Here is a 20,320-nt window from a genome sequence, read left to right as displayed (position 1 = left end):
TGGTTTGGAGGAAATCATGGTTAGCAAAGCCATGCCATAAACATAATGGATTGAGGTTACAAAAGAAAAGCATTTCTTTCTGTACGTCTGTAATCAAGGCTGGCAGCAAAGTCAGGAATACTGAAAGACCGGTTTTATTTTGGTCATTTGCACATCTAGTGACCAAACTTTTCATTTATTCATTGCTCTTACCAGCAAACCATTTGTGGCATGAATTGTCACACATCTGGAGAAACAATGATGAATTGAGAGCCCCTCTACGTAAGTCCTATAAGTGTATCCTCCTTTCTCATCCACATCACCACAAAGGTGAAAGTGAACAGGATAACGGCCAGGTACTTGTTGACCCATCTGCTTCAGCTCCACATAGGAGAGATGAACAGATGTGAAATTCTTTAAAATCTGGAAGAATATGAAAAAAATAATCCAATTTACTGTCCACATTTTCTTCAGTGAAAATACTTTGGACCTCTTAGAAAAATATTAAACAAACAATGCATCATCAATCAACTAAAATATATGCAGCGTAATGCAAAATGTATCCCAACATACTACAATTTGAGAAGGAGTTTAGGACAAAATGTCAAATTTTAAATTTCCATTTTAAATTCTTTTAACATTTGGGTTAATGCAAGTAATCTAGGATTAACTGTATTAGCATAGCTAATTAAATATTACAAAGAGTAACTTATTACTAAAAAGGAAAACATTTATAAGAGAAAATTCCTAAACTAAAAGAGTTTCAGGGTTCTCTTTTTATGGTAATTTTCTCTCCTACATTATTAAATATTAATGATCTAGATTCTTTCTGATTTTTTTCAATGTTTATTTAATAATAAATGAAGAACCTAGCAGTATGAATTTAATTACCCACACTGTGCTATTTTATAAGGCGGGCAATAAAGTCACTAGAATTAATTACCAACGTAAGTTCTGTAATATTTACAATTTTCTCATTCAAATGAAGTGTGTGCCTATGTGTATGTGTGTGTGTGTTTGAGTGTGCAGGAAAGGAAATCAAATATCAACTTAATTATGGTTTTTCCAACATACTCTATAAAGCCTTTGACTGATACAATGCAATTGTAGGAAGCTTTAGTACCATATATGATTTTTTATAACCAAATATTTATGCTTTGATAATATGAACTTTAAGGAAATTTTATAGCAAAGAGTCCTAAGCTGATAGATTCTCATATACAGATAGTTCTTGCTGATCAACAATTGAGACCCGCAATGGTTGCTAAGTGTTGTGGTCACTAAATAGAAAATCACATGAGCATAACTGAGCTTATGACCTTATTTCACCTATGGTCATTAGATGAAGCAACCCATGACTAAGACTTAGAATTTTACTTCTGCTTTTTGTATTATTAACTCTGCTTGTTTCAAGTCAGTTTGCATCGCACACAAATGGTGAAGATGTGACAATGGCATACTGCAATGATCATAAATGCGAAGACTGGTTGCAAAATTATTTTTTTTATCACTGTTATAGCTTTGAATGGTCACTGCATCAGGCAGTCAGTAAGCAAGGCTTACTTGTAAAGACTTTCAAGAGAACTCGTACCTGCTGTAAGAATTGTATAGAGCTTTTCCTTTTAAATGCTTTAAGTATTGCCTAATAACAATTAATTAATTTACAATTTGGTATTAATTTAATCTAAACACAAACATAGTATTTAAAGTAACTCAACCATGAAATGAAATTTAGAAGAACAGGTGGAAAGCTCCTATTTTTAATAATCAATATCATAAGCTGCATCATTTTAACGTAAATAAATCAAGAATCACTGTAATTTGAGTAGTTGCAGAATAGAATTAGGGGGCTAAATTTGGGTTCTGAACAAAGGCAGCTTCACTTCGTCATGCCATAAAAAACAGCATTAGTGGTCCTAGAAATCCCAGAGCTGCACATGTTCAATATTTCACACAACTGCTCAACCTAATACCTAACAGGCAGCAGACATTAAATAGTATGAAACAGGATGGAATTTCCTCCACTGTGTCCTATTTGCAAGAGTAAAAGCCACTGGAGCCTTGATATTAAACTTTTCCTTCCATACCTTGATATGTCCACCAAAAGTATCATAATTGAAGAATCTGCAATCTTTGCCAGTATAGCAGGAATCTTCCATCTCTCCTTTGATTACAATGTTTCTGGTAAGAACTCCAACCTCTGCTCTCATATCCACTCCATCAACAATTTCTCCCATATGCAGGAATTGAGGCATTTCTGGTTCAAAACAGAGAAAGCAAATGAAGAGAAGGATGAAAATGACACACTCTTCATTACAATAAATACAAGTAGCCAACTGGTACAATTATCATGCTTATTTTAGCTTCATTTAAAAAAAGAAAAAGAAAACCACCAGCGACTTGCCTCTGAATAGATCAGATTTGGTTTACAAGGATTTGGTTTTTAGCAATGCCTGAAAATACAATGCATCAAAAGTAGAATAGGAAAAGGTTTTTTAACCCTTTTTTTTTCATTTAGCATAGGACAAAAAGTGGATTTCGCCTCCATGAACTCTTGTTCTTTGACATTTTTTTTTAACCAAGCTTAGAATAATTTCCACAATCTATGTTTATAGGTCACTTGATATATGCTTATTTATATGTGTTAACATTCACACGTATATCTGCTTTTCTTTTCTGGTCTCCATCTTGTAGCTTACATAGTTGTGTTCAACATGATTATTTTTGTAAGAAAATTGTTCTTGACTAAACATCACACCATTTCTTAATGGCATGCCCTAAATTCCAAGTTTTTCCCAGTTAGGAAAAATGATTATTTTTCAATAACAATGAAACAAAAGCTTTACTGATTCCTTATTTTGAAGCATCAAGAACTTGCAAAGTCCCATTCACCATTTGATGACAGCAATGAGCAACAGGAATGCAAACACTGTGGCATGCTATGGCAAGGCTATGCAAAATTAGAACCTCTTTGCTATCCATACTATTTGTGAATATACAGCTGAAAGGTTCTTCCAAGAATTAGTAAATGTTTCTCTAATGGCAATGAAAGCAATGCAAAAGTTCTAATCCTATGTATAGATGATAATTGCTAGAAAGGAAAGAAAACTATGGAAGTAGAAATTCTGTCACAGAATCTGATTTTTTAAAATAATAGACTTGTTTTAAGTGATTCCCCAGAACAATAATATACAGTACTGTGCAAAGATCTTAGGCCATCAGCCATTTTATTGTTTCAGCAAAGTTTTAATGACCATCCATAATTATTTTTTGGTCTTGAATGCCACACCTTGTTTGTTGATTTCCCTTTCTGAGTGGTCTTGCCGATACAAAATGATTTTTTTGTCTGTCAAATTCTATGATATTTGGCACTTTAACTGGAATGATATGACTGAAAGTTGGGCTTATTGGCAAGCTTCCAATGAATTGCACTCATACAACATGTGTCTGTGCTGTATGTAATGCTCAAGCACAAACCTGGTGTAATAGATCTTTCTCCACGACAGTCATTTTGGCAAGAAATCATAGGATACAGCAACGATCATATTTAGGATTCCGTTCCTTTCCATTTAGGTTTACAGCAGGGGTCCCCAATGCCTGGGCCACAGAACCGGGTGCACACAACTGGAGGTAAGTGGTAGGTGACCAAGCAAAGTTTAATCCGTATTTGCAGCCGTTCCCCAGTGCTATCATCACTCACATCAGTTCCACCTCAGATCATCAGGCATTACATTCTTATAAGAGTGTGAATCCACCTGTAAACTGCGTATGCAAGGGATCTAAGTGGTGCCCCCCCCCACCCGCTCAGGAAAAATTGCCCTCCATGAAACTGGTCCCTTGTGCCAAAAAGGTTCAGGGCCAATGGTTTACAGGACCCAGTGTGTTTGCTATTGCTCAAGTGCAAGGGGAGGTAACATTAAATACTTGGCACTTTAGCATATGGAAGCAATTTTTTCCTGCTTTTTCCTGTTTTTGAAAACTGCATACAAATTTCCTGTATTTTCTAGTTGTAATCTAATAAGGAGAGTGATACATAATTATATATGGTCATTATACTATTGCTACAACAAAAATGTAATGGTGGTCTAAGATCTTTGCCCAGTACTGTATAAACAATAATATATAAACAAATATAATAGAAAACAATACAATTTTTGGTAAGTGCAATAGGAGATTTGCTATTAGCTTAGAAGTATTATTTTGGTTTTACTCAGAATTTTCTCTTTTAAATATATTATAACAATAGATTATTATCAGAAATAATTTGTAATTAATAGTAGCAGTTAATAATCTAGCACACTGAAATGCTTTAAGCATTTTGCAATTGTAAGCATTATAAATAATCTTGCAAAGTCAGTATTTTGTCCTGGGTAGCAGACAGAATGACTGAGAATAAGGAAAATGACACCTCTAAAGCCACTTTAAGGCTAAAGCAAGATTATAACCAAGAACTTTTTGATTAACCACTCAGATTCTTAGCTTTCAATACTTCTCAGACTTGCTGATTGAGCAATTTCCTTAGATGTGCAATTGCCTGTAGAAATACAACACCAGAAGCCAGATAATCTGCCAAAATCTTAGCAGCCAACATAAGACTGGGGGCACATATAGATATACATGAAGGGGCACAAGGCTAATGACTGTAGATAAGGATATTGTACTGGTACCAACCCTGCCTTTGACTGAGAAATTCTGCAAAGCAGGGTTATGGAATGGATTTTTTTTCAACTTGAGAATGTACATGCAAGGCAGTAATGCAAAGTACATATGCATAGATTATTGCTCTGAGTTGATGAGACATATTCGGCTCACACAATTCTTCAACTAAAACTTGGAATAAAAACCATTCAATACTTCACTATTTTACTGATGCTCCTAGTGGGTTAGATCCAAGTATACTAGACTGGCCAAAAGTCTCCTCACTTTGTTTTCCATCATAGCATTTCTATCCCTCTTACATGTTATGTAAATCTACTGGATTGTCTAGGCATAGAATGAGGGCCTGAATAGTGAAAGGGACTAAAATCAGTGGAGGTGTGTTCTATGAGTCGAAAAATAATAATAATGCCAGTTAGCTCTGTTCCACATGCTTAACTGTAGACCAATTGATCATTCATGTCATCCTTAATTTACAATCATAACTGGGACCAAACTTTCTGTCCCTAAGCAATGTGGTCATTAAGAAATTGCACCCAGTTTTATGAACTTTTTTTGGCGTAGTTATTAAGTGAATCATCATGGTTGTTAAGTGAATCCAGCTTCTCCCACTGACTTGCTTATTGGAAGTCCACTGGGAAGGCCACAAAGGCAATAATGTGACCCAAGGACGCTGCAACCATTGTGCATACACTGAAAAGTCCCTGAATTTTGATCACATGACTGTGTGGACCACTGCAACAATGGTAAGTGTGAGGACTGGTGCAAGTCACATTTTTCAGTGCTGGTATAACTTTACACAGTTGTTAAACAAATTGCTGTAAGTCAAGGACTATCAAAATTGTATAGCATTCTCAGAAAAAAATAGTTTCAATATGTCTGCATTAAAAAATCAATTAAAAGATGAACAATAAAGCTGAAAATGAGAATCTGATGAGGCAATAAAAATTTACTTTCTTCCAAATTCTATGTAGTTGAAATTTATGTAAAAACTTAAATATTGCCCTAAGTATTAGAATAGAATGCATGCATGCATGCATACACGTCATGCGTACAGGCGTGCCCACAAATGGACAAATGCACCAGTAATGGCTTCAGAAATTGAAGAGACAAAATGGCTTTATAGGTCTGAACGGCTCTTTTGAACAATATTAGATTATCAAAATAATTGAGCATGTAATGAACACTCCTGAATTCCTTTATCTTCTATATTAGAAACAAATGTTTCCACATAAAAATGGCAGTTTCTTCATTAAAATATATGATTGGCATGTTTCCTTATAAAATGTAAGATTCTCTTTGCACTTTATGAACCTTGTGCTATAGAACAATAATAATTAACTATAAAGAAGTAGCTATGCTGTTTTATCTTATTTTTGAATGAGACCAACATGTTGAATCTCAGCATATTAATCTCATTATAGCAGATCTGTAAAAATTGACTTCTGGCTTTATTATGGCTTTTTCATTATGGTCGCTGCATTATGGGGGTTTTCTTTGTAACCATTCAATGTAGAATATAATTTTTGTCCAGACACAAATCCTTCAAACCAGATGATGTAAAGATCTAATTCAGAATTAGTGAATACCAACATGCAAAATAAGAACAGTTACAAAAAGAAAAAAATAATGTTTAGTGGCTCTGCTGAAAGTTTAACAGGTAAAGTCAACTTGATTTCTTGCAGAAAAATCCAGCCGGACTGTACATGCCTGCAAAGTAGGAAGGGATGAAGCTCTTGACAGATTTTTGGAACACTGAAGGAAACTGGATATTAAATGAATAGAAAGCCGAGGAACTGCTTCCATATGGGAATAGTTTGCTTGCCTTTCCTCATTCATGTGAGAGAGTTGGCACAAGCTTTCTGCAGATGCTGAAGTCTGAGGACTAAGAGAAGCAGAGAATAAAATTTCACTAGTAAGATGATGAGATCCATATTTCAAGCAGAAGGGACAGCTCACTACAGCAAGATAAAATTATCCTGAGAATACTTAGGATTCATATGAAATTAAAGGCAATAGGGAAACAGAAATTTCAATGTCACCGATTCTTGGAATATTAGAGTTATTCCTGTGTCCTCTTCAACACCATTTAAATTAAGATAACAGTAATCTCTTCTTCACCACAGTAATAATCTGGTTGGGGTGACACCACCTTCTTACATCCAGGCTCCACAATCTTAATAATACACATTCAGACAACTGCAAAATCACTCCTGAAGCAATGCGTCAGTTCCTAACTTTTTAAACACAGGTAGTTCTTGTTGGAAGGCCCCTTGTTTAATTCAAAGTTACAATGATGCTGAAGAAGAAAGATTTACAATGGGTTTTCTTAGGTGTGGCTATTGTGCTATCCCCATGGTCACATGGTCACTATTTGGGTGCTTGGCAACTGGTTCACAATTGCCATGGTTGCCGCATCCAGCAATCAGGTGGTTGCCATTTGTGACCTTCACTGCTCATTTCCAACAAGCAAAGTCAATGGGGAAGCTAGAGGGAAGTCACAAAGGGCAATCATGGGACTTCATAATGCTGCGACAATGCAAAATGTGCATTGGGAGTGAATAGATCACTATTTTCCAACCTCTCGAACATTTCATAAATTTCATAGAAATTGTTTGTTTTGCTTTGCATGATTTTTGTCTACCAGAATATTTCTTAACATCTCTGAAGCTACGAAGAAACGTAACGTGTGAAACACACCCATCTTTCTGAGTAAGAATTTGAATCGAATTTTGGTTAGCCAGCCCTAGATGTAGTTATAGGTGGTAAGTGTTAGAAATCCAAGATAAGAGAATGGCAGAGAAGAGGGGGGAGCGGGGAGAAAGACCCTGATCTCTTAATGTAAAGACCTGAACTAAAGTTTACTGCTTGGTATGAGACTGGATTTTTGTAATAACATTATTGTCCAACACGAGAAATCATTTATCTCTGTAGCAGACATAAAACAAGCACTACAGAAAGAAACAATGGTATGCTAAAGGCTTTGGTGCTTAAGACAACCACACAAATAAGGAAAATGCACGAGAGGGAGGAACAATAGAAAAGGGTAAGTTTATTTAAAGATAACTGGTTATAATAGACATTTTTGAATTGGTATTGTTTCAATTTTAGTTGAACAGAATCATCATTTGGATTATAAAAGCATGGATGCAAATGTTTAATCAACTCAGATCAAATCAAATTCACTTTGCATCTAATCTCTGATTTGCATCTTAGAGTAAATAAATTTAAAGCAGTCTTTTCTTTCATAAGCACTGTGCCTACAGAATCAATGCAATGCATGCCACATCAGAGTCAATTGAGGATTTTAGATAGGAGTGGATATTAAGCAGCTAGAAAAATATTCTCAAAGCAAAACATCACCATGAGTGTGAAACAGCAGAACCACTCCTTGTGGGAAAAACAACAACAAAGCTTACTAGATACACTCATTTTTACTTCTCAGTTCGTACCTTTTACTTTGACTTGGTATTTATTGCATTCTGGACAAGGAAGGAGTGTGAATTCCTCTGTTTGATACATAGAATAATCAGTGCTTGCCACAACAATCTGATCTCCAGGCTTCCAGCTGCTAACATCTTCTGACAAATCCATTATCACTCCATGCACAGCTTTAACCTGAAAACCCCACTTTGGAACACCTTGGAACAAAAAAATAATTTCTTGGTTCAATTTTCTTTTAAAGTTGCCACCTTTGCAAATGCTCAAATTGTAGTACATCACAATAGTTTAATGCACATGCAAATCAAATCAGCAAGATCAAAGATAGTACAGAGCTAAACTCCCGATGTTTTTTCACCAACATCTACCAAAAATAATTACAGTAGTATTTTTAAGTTTATTCTTGTGGATTATGAATGAGGAGCCACCACTTGTAAGAAGTTAGGGTTGTCTCACATAGAGAATGATTTCTTGGATGAAAAACAAGGGTGCAACTGCAGAATACTCTGAAGTTCATATTATTTTTATTTTACAATACTATCTGCCAGTACTGTCTGTAACCCAGTGGTGAAGACATTCGCCTCCCACACAGAAGGTTGAAATTTCAATTCTTGATAACAGCAGATATTTCTTTCCTAGGGCACAAAGAAAAAATATCTGTTGTGAACTGCACATGGTGTCAGGAAGGGCATCCGGCCAGTAAACACTCACTTCCACCTAGTTGCCCTGACTTTACCCCAAATTAGGGGACTACATACTTGGCTGTCAAACTGGATTTCTTTGAGGGCCAGATCAGCATTGTAGTTCTCCTCTGCAGGCCGGTCGGTGTGGGAGAGGGGGAGACGGGACAGATGCCTACTGCAGCACTTTACTGGCCAAAACTTTGCCAGGCAAAGTGTTGCAGGAGGCTGTCCAGGGCAGAAAGTGTTCGTATGAGGCTCCCCTGCACCTCATTTTGGCTGCCACAGGAACCGCGGGTCAGCCCTCTGCTATTTCCAGGCCAGCCCCGCAGGCCAGATTTAAGCCTTGAGTATGACACCTCTGGTATAAGCTATGAGCCTCCCAATTTTGCCTATCTGCCAGACAGGAATATAGGAATCTATTTTTTCTTTCATACTTGATAGTTTTCAACAAAGCACATTTTTAATATGGAATATTTCTAATGTAGGTAGACAAATCATCATGCTTTAAGCTAATTGATTAAATAGCTATCAAAACCATGATTTATTTTTCCCTATTTAAAAGTATGAAGGGGACATATGTATGCCCTTATGGGAAAAACGTTTTAATTAATTTTGGTGGCTTTTTTGTAAACATTTTCGATTTAAAAAATTTATATGATTGCTACAAATAACAGTCCTTTCACAAATATTAGAAAGGTTGACATTTTGTAAAAAAACTGAAGAAGAAAGCAATACTGGGTTTTCTTGCCAGCAGACCTATCTTGCATATCTATCCCAAAGCTCCATATTTCTTGCGCTTATTAAAACAACGACACAAAACAGACATTTTGATTATTTTTAAACTTTAGATTTTTCTTTCTTTTACTTCTGGCCTCCAAACAGACTACAGCTTCTTATGATCAACATAAGGTACATAGCAATAAAGATGCATTCTAAGTATAGCAAATCTAGCTGCACAAAATAATCAAACTAAATTTTGTTTTCTAAAATAAAATAAAAATAGCATATTCCTACCAGCAATCCATTCACTGAAAGCCCTCACAATAAATTTCTGGCCGTCCACTGTGAAAAATTCTTTTTCTGCAAGAGCTTTTCCTCCTGTACTGTGATTTTCATAGTCTCTCACAGATTCATTACAAGATGAATTTCCTTCACCAATTACACTCACTAAAGCCCAGGCTTGCCTGTAAGAAGAGAGAACAGCTTTAAATACTTACCCTAATAGGGTCTCTTTAAAAAAAAATCCCAATAATAATAATAATGCATGGAAAAATATCAGTATATTTTAAAAAAACAAATAAAATACTTTTTCACTTTGATGCATTAAGGAATATTTCCTAGTTGTTCAATTTCATTTGTCAGAAAAGTAGCTTTCTCCAGCCTAACCTCCTTCAGTTGTAATTGTTGCCACATGACTACGAAACAGTCGCAGACACTTGACATATTGCCTGGGACTAATGGAGATTATAACATTCTCATTATGACAAGTATCCGGTTGTCACGTGGCTGAAGAACCTTGTTTTGATGTATTCAAGAATTCCTTTCGAAGAAAGGACTGCAGAAGTCTCTTGAACTTAATTCTTTACACTCCTAAGCTCACATGCAAACCAAGAGATAAAAGCTTCAGTTAAAAAAACACTTGCAGAGAAATATTAGATTTCAAATTATTTCACAATTTGTAAATTAGCACTTCTCACTTACTCTAACCTAAAAAGCCCATTACTGTAAATATGAACCTTCTCTGATAATAAAACAAAATTATGAAAAGTGCAAAGGACACATTGTGTTCTTTAAAAAGCACCAGTGGTTTTATAGATTTAGTTTTATGTAATACTGTAAGGATTGATGGAGACAGTATGTGTGTCAAGGATTTTTTTTTTTTAACATATGGAGCTAAAGCATTGTGCATGCTTGTTTACCCAAAAGGAAGACAACTTTGAACTGAAGATACTTCCTCAAAAAGGGAGATTATATAAGGACGAAGTTATAAATACCCACAAAAATCTTATTAATTTGCAGGGATGGGTGGGAGGCGAAGAGAAAGGAAATGAATCAGTGTCTCAGTGCTACAGTTGAACATCTTAGTTCAATTGGCCGTGAAGGCCTCATAGTAGATACCCTATAAATTACTTGTTCAAGCTAGAAAGTAAGCCAAGATCAACTACTCCTCCCTATCTTCTGAAAATTTATACATTCTTGACAGAAAGTTTCTGTCTTTATAGCCACTCCTGGTTTATACACTGGGTCTACACTAAGACACTTTTGATTTTATAAAATCAGAACCAATTTTCTGGTTTCCCTTTTTCTCCCCTCCCCTTTCTCTCCCCACCCTTTCATTGTGTGCTAATAGGTATTAACATTTCTAGCAATAATTTCATTTACAACATCTAGAACAGTTGGGGAAGGAACTGGCCACATTTTTTAAAAGAATCTTTTAAGCACGCTATCCAATTAACTTTTTTTTTTAAAAAAAACACTCATTCATTATTCTTAGACCCACAAGAGAAAGAATCCTTCTGCTGCAACTCAGCTTCTGGAAATACAAGAGATGTACAGATTTGGGATGGAAACATTGAAATAATGTTACAGAGATTTAATTAAAAATAGGATGAATTATAAAATATTATTTTAAGGTGAATAAATTTAAGACGATAATAACTTTTAGAAATGTAGTTGATGTTTAAGTCCATTACAATTACTACTTTGCTGAAGATGCAACTTTCAAATGCAACAGTAAGATGTATTTCTGTTTCCATCAAACTGTTTTTTAAAAAAGAAGGAAAAAAAGAGTTTTTGTTGATATCAGATCTAGAGTTTGGTACCTCAGTTTAGAAAAGGCCAAGATCATAATATACAACAACTCTGTTTTACTGTGATGTTAAAATTTCCCATACTTTTAAATTACTGCCTTTTTCTCTTAAACTTAAAAAAATTCCCGGAGAGATGCTAGCTTTGTAGCTTATCAATGTGTACCTATTACAGGCTTCTTTAAAGCAAGAATGAAACATCATTTTCCAAGACCCCCAATTCCAGGTCAAAGACAAGTCAGCAAATTGATGTAAAGAGGAACAATGTGACTTAATTTGTTTTGACAACATGGAACTAAAAAAGTAAAGGATATTCAGTTGAGTCAAAGGATTAAAAAATATCCAGTTCACTCAAAGGAAAAATAATTCCATCTGTGGATGGAATTCAGTCCAATTTTAATTGCACAATGAAATTTCCTTCTCCCACTCTTCCAAATCTGCTTTGGAAAACTGAAATTTTCTGAATCTAATTTTGAGGACATGTCTAATTTTGAAAATAGAATAAACACATCTTTATAGTTTCAATTTCTAGAGGAGGATTAATGAAACTGCTCTCACGGTCAGAAATATGCCACTGGTGCTCTAATAAATTTAATACACTGAACATGATTATTTTTATGATCAAATTCTAATTAGTTCAGGGAATTTTCATGAGTCATTTTCAAATTGAGCAGCCTATAAACCAAATAAAATAAATTATGTTAAAACACACTGCCCAGATTGTTTCTCTTTGTTTTAGGGCTATCTGCAAATCAAGTATTTCAAAGCATTGGTAAAACACAGAAATTAGTGTTTCTGTGGCAATGTGCAGAATATTTCTTTCCATATTACCAAAATAACAGACTTGCCAGTTTGTACAACCATGTTTTGGGGGCCCGATTCATGATTTATTTCTTCTAAAGAGAGGCTGTTTGCTTGCCTGCTTCAGCTATGACCTGATATAGATTCTTAAGGTGATACTAATTGCCTGAAAACACATGTGAATTTGTATTTTCCCCCTTCTTCTATCTTTTCTCTGCTTTATTCCCTCTCTCTACCTCACTCTGTGTTGGCAGTCCACAGCTTGACTGATTAAGATACAAACCAGTGGTGGGTTCCGGAACGGGCCCGCAGCGTCCACATGGATGCATGCAGCGTGCACGCATGCCTCTTAGTGCCTCAACACTCCAGCTGCTCAGCGGAGCGTCGCGCAGGCACTGTACATGCCATGTGCATAAGTGGCAAAGACTTAAAAGACCGGTAAGGAGCTCGGGTGGGCCTTCTGGAGCACCGTACTGGTACGGTATCCAGTGCTCCGAGCAGGCTCTGATACGCCCACACCAGAGTGTACAGCCTACAATCCACCACTGATACAAAAGGCTCATGATAAATTCACAACTATTTTTAACAATGAAATGTAAGCATTTTTCTGTACATAGCACAAAACCGTAACATGTTTCTCTACAGAGTTAGGCATTATTATTAATTTATGTTTAAACAGTTAGTAGGAAAGGATGCTTAAGTAATCACTAAACTCATTTTACTTAACAGATGCCTCATCTCCACAGCTCAGCAAATCCCATAGCAGTCAAGACTAATAATGTTGCTATGAAGTAATTCCTCCAGTGAGGAATGTAGCAAACATAATAATCCCCCTCAAATCAATCAGAAATAATAACTGCTTGAATGTTACCCAGTCACTTGTATAATCATTATAATTACAATTCAATCATTTCTACTGAAATATTGCTTAATGTATTAACATCTCATTTTAACTCAGTTTTCCTCAGTGTTGGAGCCCTCTAGAAACGTACATTTCAATTCTCATAATCCTCTAATTAGTATAATCATTGTTGAAAAATTTTGGAGTTATAGTCAATATATCTGATTTGGGAAAGATTATTTTAACCGCCATTCTATTTTACTGAAAGCAATAGCTTATTAAAGGTAATCTTGGATTTACAATGGTTCATTTAGCTACCGTTCAAAATTCAATGGCACTCAAAAAAAGTGACTTATGACCATTTTTCATATTTATGACTATTGCAGCATCCCCAAGGTCACATGATCAAAATTCAGACACTTGGCAATTGATTCATATTTATGACTGTTCCAGGGTTATGTGATCACCGTTTGTGACCTTCTGACAAGGAAAGTCGATGGGGAAACCAAATTCACTTAACAACCATGTTACCAATTTAACAGCTGCAGTGATTCATTTAACTGTGGCAAGAAAGGTTGTAAAATAGGGCAAAATTCACAGAACAATTGTCTTGGTTAGCAACAGAAATTTTAGGCTCAATTGTGATCATAAGGACTACCTATACAGCACACTGAAACTTTGGAAGAAATCCACTATAAGACAATATTAGGACCAATCAAATTGTGAAAAGAAATGTGTGTGCTTTGCAACTATCATAACACTTGATCAAAACAAAATTTTACATAATTTGCAAAGGAGAAGAGGAAAGAGAGATGACTTAAAGTTTAAATAATCAGCATTTGCTCAGTTTATGCCAATGCTTAAGATTTTTGGACTAATAAGCAACTTTACTCTCAATTAGAAGAAAAAAGCAGTTATTAATGTAAGACTATAGTCTTACGCAAAAGATACATGTCCTTAGTTAGGCAGATAAATGGCAGCCTTGAAAATTTAGGCATGCAATTCAAACTGATGTAATTGGACATCAAGCTTTTACAGAGCTCTATATCTAACTACATCCTTACCTCTCTACATGCTAAAACTCTTAACATTTCCTCTGCAAGGATCAAACAGCTTATAAGAAACGCATCCAAAGATAGAGCCATACTAAAATAAAGCAGAAATATCTATTCCTGAAATACCAGGTTTCCTAGATACTAAGAAAATTTACCCAAGTGTTTATTAAAGAACACCACAGCTTTTGAAAGAAAATTTATGGTTTTAGGCATTTTGCTAAAGGCTGGCTGGCTTCCCCTTTTTTTAGTACTACAAATAGTTTAAAGCTGCTCTCTTCTCCTCGGCTGTCATTTAGGATGGAGGGGGAATGGGTTGTTGTTTGTAAATACTGATGCATTAATGAATATTAAGGAGCAGAGTTTATTATAATATGTACAAAATATTTAAATTGGACATTCTTCCATATAGTTCAATGCTGAATCATTAACTACACATGTTATGATATTCCATTAACCTTCCAGAACAGAATTGGCACCATGGGGAGGGTCTATGAGAACCTCGCCTTAGCCTATTCGCCACGGCCAACTCACTGCTGCCAACTCGCCACAGCCAACTTGCCCTGGCCTACTCACTGGAGGACAACTCTCGCCACGGTCATCTCGCCACAGGACAACTCACTGTACGACAAAGAGTTACACTAATATCAAAGAAATGATGGAATAGAATGGAATTAAAGAAAGGATGCAAAAAAGGAGGGGCAGAATGAAATGTAAATGGCAAAAAATATAACAATTTTTATTTATTGTAAATAATTAAATAGAAATGTTAAATTGTCCCATAGTGGTTGTCCTGTGGCTAGTTGGCCATGGCAAGTTGTCCCATTCACCCATGGGGATGTGGGGAGGGAGGAAATTCCTTCTGTTGTAGTTTCTCTATTGTGACAGACAGAAGCAGTACCTATGACTCATGACACTCAAACCAAGTTTTTCTCATGATTTTTAATTTAAGGACTATAGAAGATAAATATAGTCATGATATAACATGTTATTTCACCATGATATGGTACTTGTTTCCCAATCTTTTATCTTCTCATAATCCCTTCCTTTGCCCTCTTTTAGAACAGGGGTTTCCAACCCCTGGTCTGTGGACAGGTACTGGTCGGTGGAATGCCAGAAACCGGGCCGTGGCAAACAAACAATGGGAGTGGGGACAGTGGTGTGAATTTGAAGAGAAAATAAACAGCATTTGTCTAAATATATACTGGGAAATTAGATTTGGAACATGAAATTGCTTTACTTATTTTTAATGCCATAATCAAGTGTCCTGGGGTGGGGGTAGGAAATATATGATTTTTTCCCCCTCTAGACACTAAGGAGGAAAGTAAGTTGGCCGAATCTGTTTTACAAGGGTATAAATTTCAATACATGACGGGACATGATTAATTTTGATTTTTGTTGATTTTGCTCACTTCAACCAGACATTAATTGCCAAGATGGCAAGTTGCCAAGATAGCCATACGCATCAAAAAATAAATTTATCACTTAGGTTGGAGTTAGGAGTAGATTGATGTCTTTTGTAAGGATTATCACAATTGTGAAGCATTGATCAGTGTTATGGAACTTCCTGATGCGGCTCTGCAAATCATACCCCAAAAGAAATGTGTTTAGCCTTTATATTTATGCATTAAAATAAGCTGAGGTCAGATCTCAAATAATATAAGGATCACCTTTAAAATAAATTTTTAACCAAGAGCACAGAGGCTTTTTGCCAAAACACTTTTTTTTTACCTATAACTCAATCCTTTGACGAGCTTACTTCCCAGAAGATCCTGAATGGTTCTTTTTGTTTCTTCTAGTAGGTTTTTAGCAGCCGAGTCTGCTACAGCAATAGCAACAATGCGACCGAAATGCTGAGCCTTTAGAAAATCCTGAAGTTTTTTGCTGTCATTGTGAGATTCATGAGTATCAAACTTCCCCTTTTCCAAAACTTCTGAGGTGTCTTGGTCAATCACTCTAACGTTCAGAGCTCGGAAAAACTCCTTTTCAAATGTGTAGGATCCAGGGGCCAGCCCTGAAGGATACAGCGTCTTTGACAGGGATGTCCATGATAATTTCTGAGAGCCGTGCAATTCCAGTGTTCCACCAGGGCCCACGCCCACAAATTTTTCACCAAATGTTGGCACATAATCACCTTCGTTTAATTTGCCGTATAAGATTATAGTTGCTTTGGACTTATAGCGACATTTTTCTGCTCCAATATGAAGCATTCCACCATCCTTTATTAGGATAAAACGTGTTTTCAAGGTAATATTTTTAGATCCACTTTCATCATCCCCAAAGACAAGTAATCCTATAGGAAATAATATTGTTAGGTAAGCAATTCTTAAACACATAGCAGCAATCTATTTATCTAGCATCCATCCATCTGTGTGTGTGTGTGTCTGTCTGTCTGTCTGTCTGTCTGTCTGTCTATCTTTAATTGAGAACTGCAAATCATTGGATATACTCCTATTAACACCATACAGATAACCTTTAGATTAGAGCTCCCAGTTTGCATAAAATACCATGCGTATATTTGGAGTTATACTGGGCTTTTGACATGTTTGCAGCATACTTTCTAAAACACCCCAAAACAAATGGATACTTTTCCTTACTATTAGATATAAATGCTAATAAGGCATTGATATGGTAAAGCTGAAAAACCTAAGACTACTTTATTGAACAAAAGCAAGCTGGATAATAAAGTCCTTCTTCATGGTTGTTCTTCAGGAATCTTCTGTTGGCAGTCAATGTATGGCAGACTACAACTTGGAAAGCATGAAGAATATAGAGTAAAAATAATGAATTAATTAATGAAGGGAAAAATAAACATGTTCCGGATGGTGAAGGTAAGAGAAATGGAAAGGACAGAATCTAACTGAAGAAAAATAATCTCATCTTGCTGAGCAGGGTTGATTAATACATGTAGAGAAACAAAGGCTAAAACATATGCTAGAAAATATATTATCTAGGTTGTTGTGGATCCCTCCAAAAAAAGGAGTTGAAAGATAGATGAGCACTGTTTATTAGATTCCAGTGAATAATAGTAATGGGAAAAACAAGCTTTGGGGAAAATTGTGTAACATTCTGAATAAATGTGAAAGGGGAAAAAATTATTCCATTAGGTGACGTGATTGGATATCAGGAAATAAAAAGCATAGGAAAAAAAGTGATCTGGATATTTGGAGACCCAAGAATGAATGAGACTAATAGTGGCAAGTACCTGCTTAGAAATATATGTGATTTAAATATTATTTGCTTCATGCATATATATGGAAAATGAATGAATAATAAATTAATTTGATTGTTTATGTTTTGATTGTTTATGATGATCATTTATGGTTTTATTGTTTATGATGAAAGAGTTAAAAGAATTATGGACACTGAAAACAATGAGAGGTTTTGAATGTGAGACATAACAGCATTTAATGGGGTCAAGAGTGGACCCTGGAGAAAAAATAGAATGGAAGAAGTACAAGTGAAAGGGGAATTAATACAGAGACAAAGTGAAAGTTCTGTATGAAAATGCATTAGAATATACACTACAGAATAGATGGGAAATGGATATTTTAAAAACGGATTGGGAAACTACTTAGAATAGTGGTCCCCATCCTTTCCCCAAACCTTTCAGGTTTTATGGACTGGTAAGGAGGGAGAAGGAATGGTTCTGCATGAGCAATGGGTCAACGTGCACACTCCACTTGTGCAAATGGCATTTGCGCATGCATGCCCGCTGCTCACATAAATGGAGCCACGTATGCACCCCTGACATATGCGTTCACCTGCCACTTCCATGGCCTGGTTCCAAATGGGCTTTGAGACCCCCCACCTTAGAAGCAAATGAAAATAATGTTATAGAATGGCATAGAAGACTACTGAGTTTCATCAATGGGAAGTATGAAAATGTTTGTTAGAATGATGAATTGAAAGTTCTAGCTAAATGCAAAAATCTAGAATAAGGATACAAATTTTTATACCTTTTTAAAAATGTCACTTAAAGATGGGGAAATGGAGAAAGAAATGTTAAGGTCTGCAAATGATGACTGAAATGCAGATTCAAAAATACTGTGTTGTGTGTGAACGTTTGCAAAGATATGTGAATATATAAAAGAAATTTTATGCCACCTTGTTCTCCTGAAGTGAGGACTAAATATATCAGGGTAAGTAAGTTGAAAGCAATGAGAAATGTGGGTGTTAGAACAAGAAGCAATAGGTTATAATATGCAACGAATGAATGTGGATTGAATCCACAGTATGAAAGTAGTACATTCTTGGGGTTTGGTCATACAAAGGATGGACAAGGACTAAACAGAATTGAAAAATGTAAATATGCATTAAAATGTAAGGATATCTTGCTAAATCTGGTCCCTTTCTTGTAAAGTTAGCTTATTATGTAAGTCTCCTAAAACACTGATGTCTAAGCAGTATTTCATTTGTTTGGTATATCTGACAGAGCTGCAAGAAATACAATAAAAAATTCCATGTATTAATAAAAACTGAAAAGGGACACAACAGTAGAAGACAGCAAGGCAAAATAACTATATATACACACCAAGGTGGTTTTAAATAAAAAAAGAATTGGGTACACAATTTTAATAGCTACTTAATGTCCTATTTACTATAGTTATAGTGAGAGTGAGAAAAAGAAAACTTATTAACACAGCGCAGTACTGTTTTTAACTTACTTGCTGAAAAGATATCAAGAAACAAAACAAGTTACAAAATGGGTGCCTACTAGTTTTATATGTATAAAAAAGAAGAAAAAATTGTGTTTTCAGGCAAATAATTTGGGGGAGGGGGGAATCTATCTTATTTGTCATTATTTTCTACATGATTCTTTATAGAGTTTACTATTGTAATTTCGTGTGCATTTTCTCCCTTTGCTTCTTTCTAGAAATATTCTTGAGCAACCTTTCTAAGTTGTTTCTCCTGGCTTGGAACATGGGACATTCTTGCCTCAAACCATCTAGGCGACAGCTTGGTGAACCACCATTATATATTATCACACTAACTGTGTGTTCCTTCTCCAAAGGACAGGAAATGAACTGGGAGGAAACTTCCTTCCGATAAAATGATCTGAAGTATCTGTTCTAAACTTGGGTGGTTATTCAACTGTTTTTCCTTCTTGGGATATCACTTGCAGTAAATATGGATAACTGCCAAGATGCACAGCAATCCTGATATATGTGGGTGGATTTTTGTAATTGGCAGCATGACAGCTGTAGTTTCTTGGAACTCTACTAATAGCCTGAACGGATACAGTTTTTCAAAAGATGTCAAATGAAATAACACTGAACATGATAATTGTTGTAACTACCCAAAGTAGAGAAAAACATCTTAGCAATGAGCCAATTCATACTACTTTCATTCAATGAATATTTCCCCTTTCTCTTTAATCATATCAGATTTTAAAGTACGACACAATAGCTAGGACTGTCATAAGACTCTATCAGTTTCTCTGGCCAGGCAAGTTTCTTTGTGGGTAACAATGGGAAAAATGGAACCTTTGTGCCAATGAATATTATTTATTGTAATAAAACTGTGGCAGAAGATTATTTATTCATTTTTCTTGCTGCTCCCTATTCATATCCTTTCAATTAATAGTAGTACTGCAGCATACAGCTATTAGCATAAAACAAAGATGGTGTCAAGGATCAAAGTCTAACTTAACTATATACATGATTGCCAAATTCAGACATAAAACTAGGGTAAAGAGAATATATTTTTGGTAAAAGAAATTAAGAGCATGGCTTTAGCCATCTGATCACAAAAGGCCAGTTTTCTTGAAAAAAATGAATGAAGGTGAGGAAAACTGTATTTAAAGTGATTGCATAGAGCAGGGGTCCCCAACCCCTGTTCTGTGGACCGGTATCTGGCACGCTAGAACTTGGGCACGCAAACAAGTGAAGCCCCATCCGTCGGATGCTAGCAGCATGCGAAACCATGCCCCCTTCAATCCACGGAAAAACTCTCTCCACGGAACCCGACCCTGGTGCCTAAAAGGTTGGGAGTCACTAACAGAGCAAAGAAAGATGGCTGGGAACTATGCTTCTGTCAACTTTTAATGCACAATGCAGA

At 35.7% G+C, this 20,320-nt stretch overlaps 1 protein-coding gene across 1 annotated transcript in view; it reads right to left on the bottom strand.

Annotated features, from left to right (window-relative positions):
• Positions 1 to 20,320, bottom strand: part of CEMIP2 (cell migration inducing hyaluronidase 2) — a 49,089-nt gene that overhangs the window by 18,524 nt on the left and 10,245 nt on the right. Inside the window, exons 4-8 of the mRNA XM_014061698.2 lie at positions 15,992 to 16,553; positions 9,774 to 9,943; positions 8,088 to 8,276; positions 2,067 to 2,236; positions 193 to 402 (exon numbers count right to left, since the gene is read on the bottom strand). Of these exons, the coding sequence (XP_013917173.2) occupies positions 193 to 402; positions 2,067 to 2,236; positions 8,088 to 8,276; positions 9,774 to 9,943; positions 15,992 to 16,553 (1,301 nt within the window). The remainder of the gene's footprint in view (positions 1 to 192; positions 403 to 2,066; positions 2,237 to 8,087; positions 8,277 to 9,773; positions 9,944 to 15,991; positions 16,554 to 20,320) is intronic.

This window comes from Thamnophis sirtalis, unplaced genomic scaffold, assembly GCF_051295495.1.
Source record: "Thamnophis sirtalis isolate CommonGarterSnake01/CBP01778 unplaced genomic scaffold, rThaSir2_p1.2 scaffold_5, whole genome shotgun sequence".
Classification (NCBI taxonomy): domain Eukaryota; kingdom Metazoa; phylum Chordata; class Lepidosauria; order Squamata; family Natricidae; genus Thamnophis; species Thamnophis sirtalis.
This window is presented reverse-complemented; position numbering and strand designations above follow the sequence as displayed.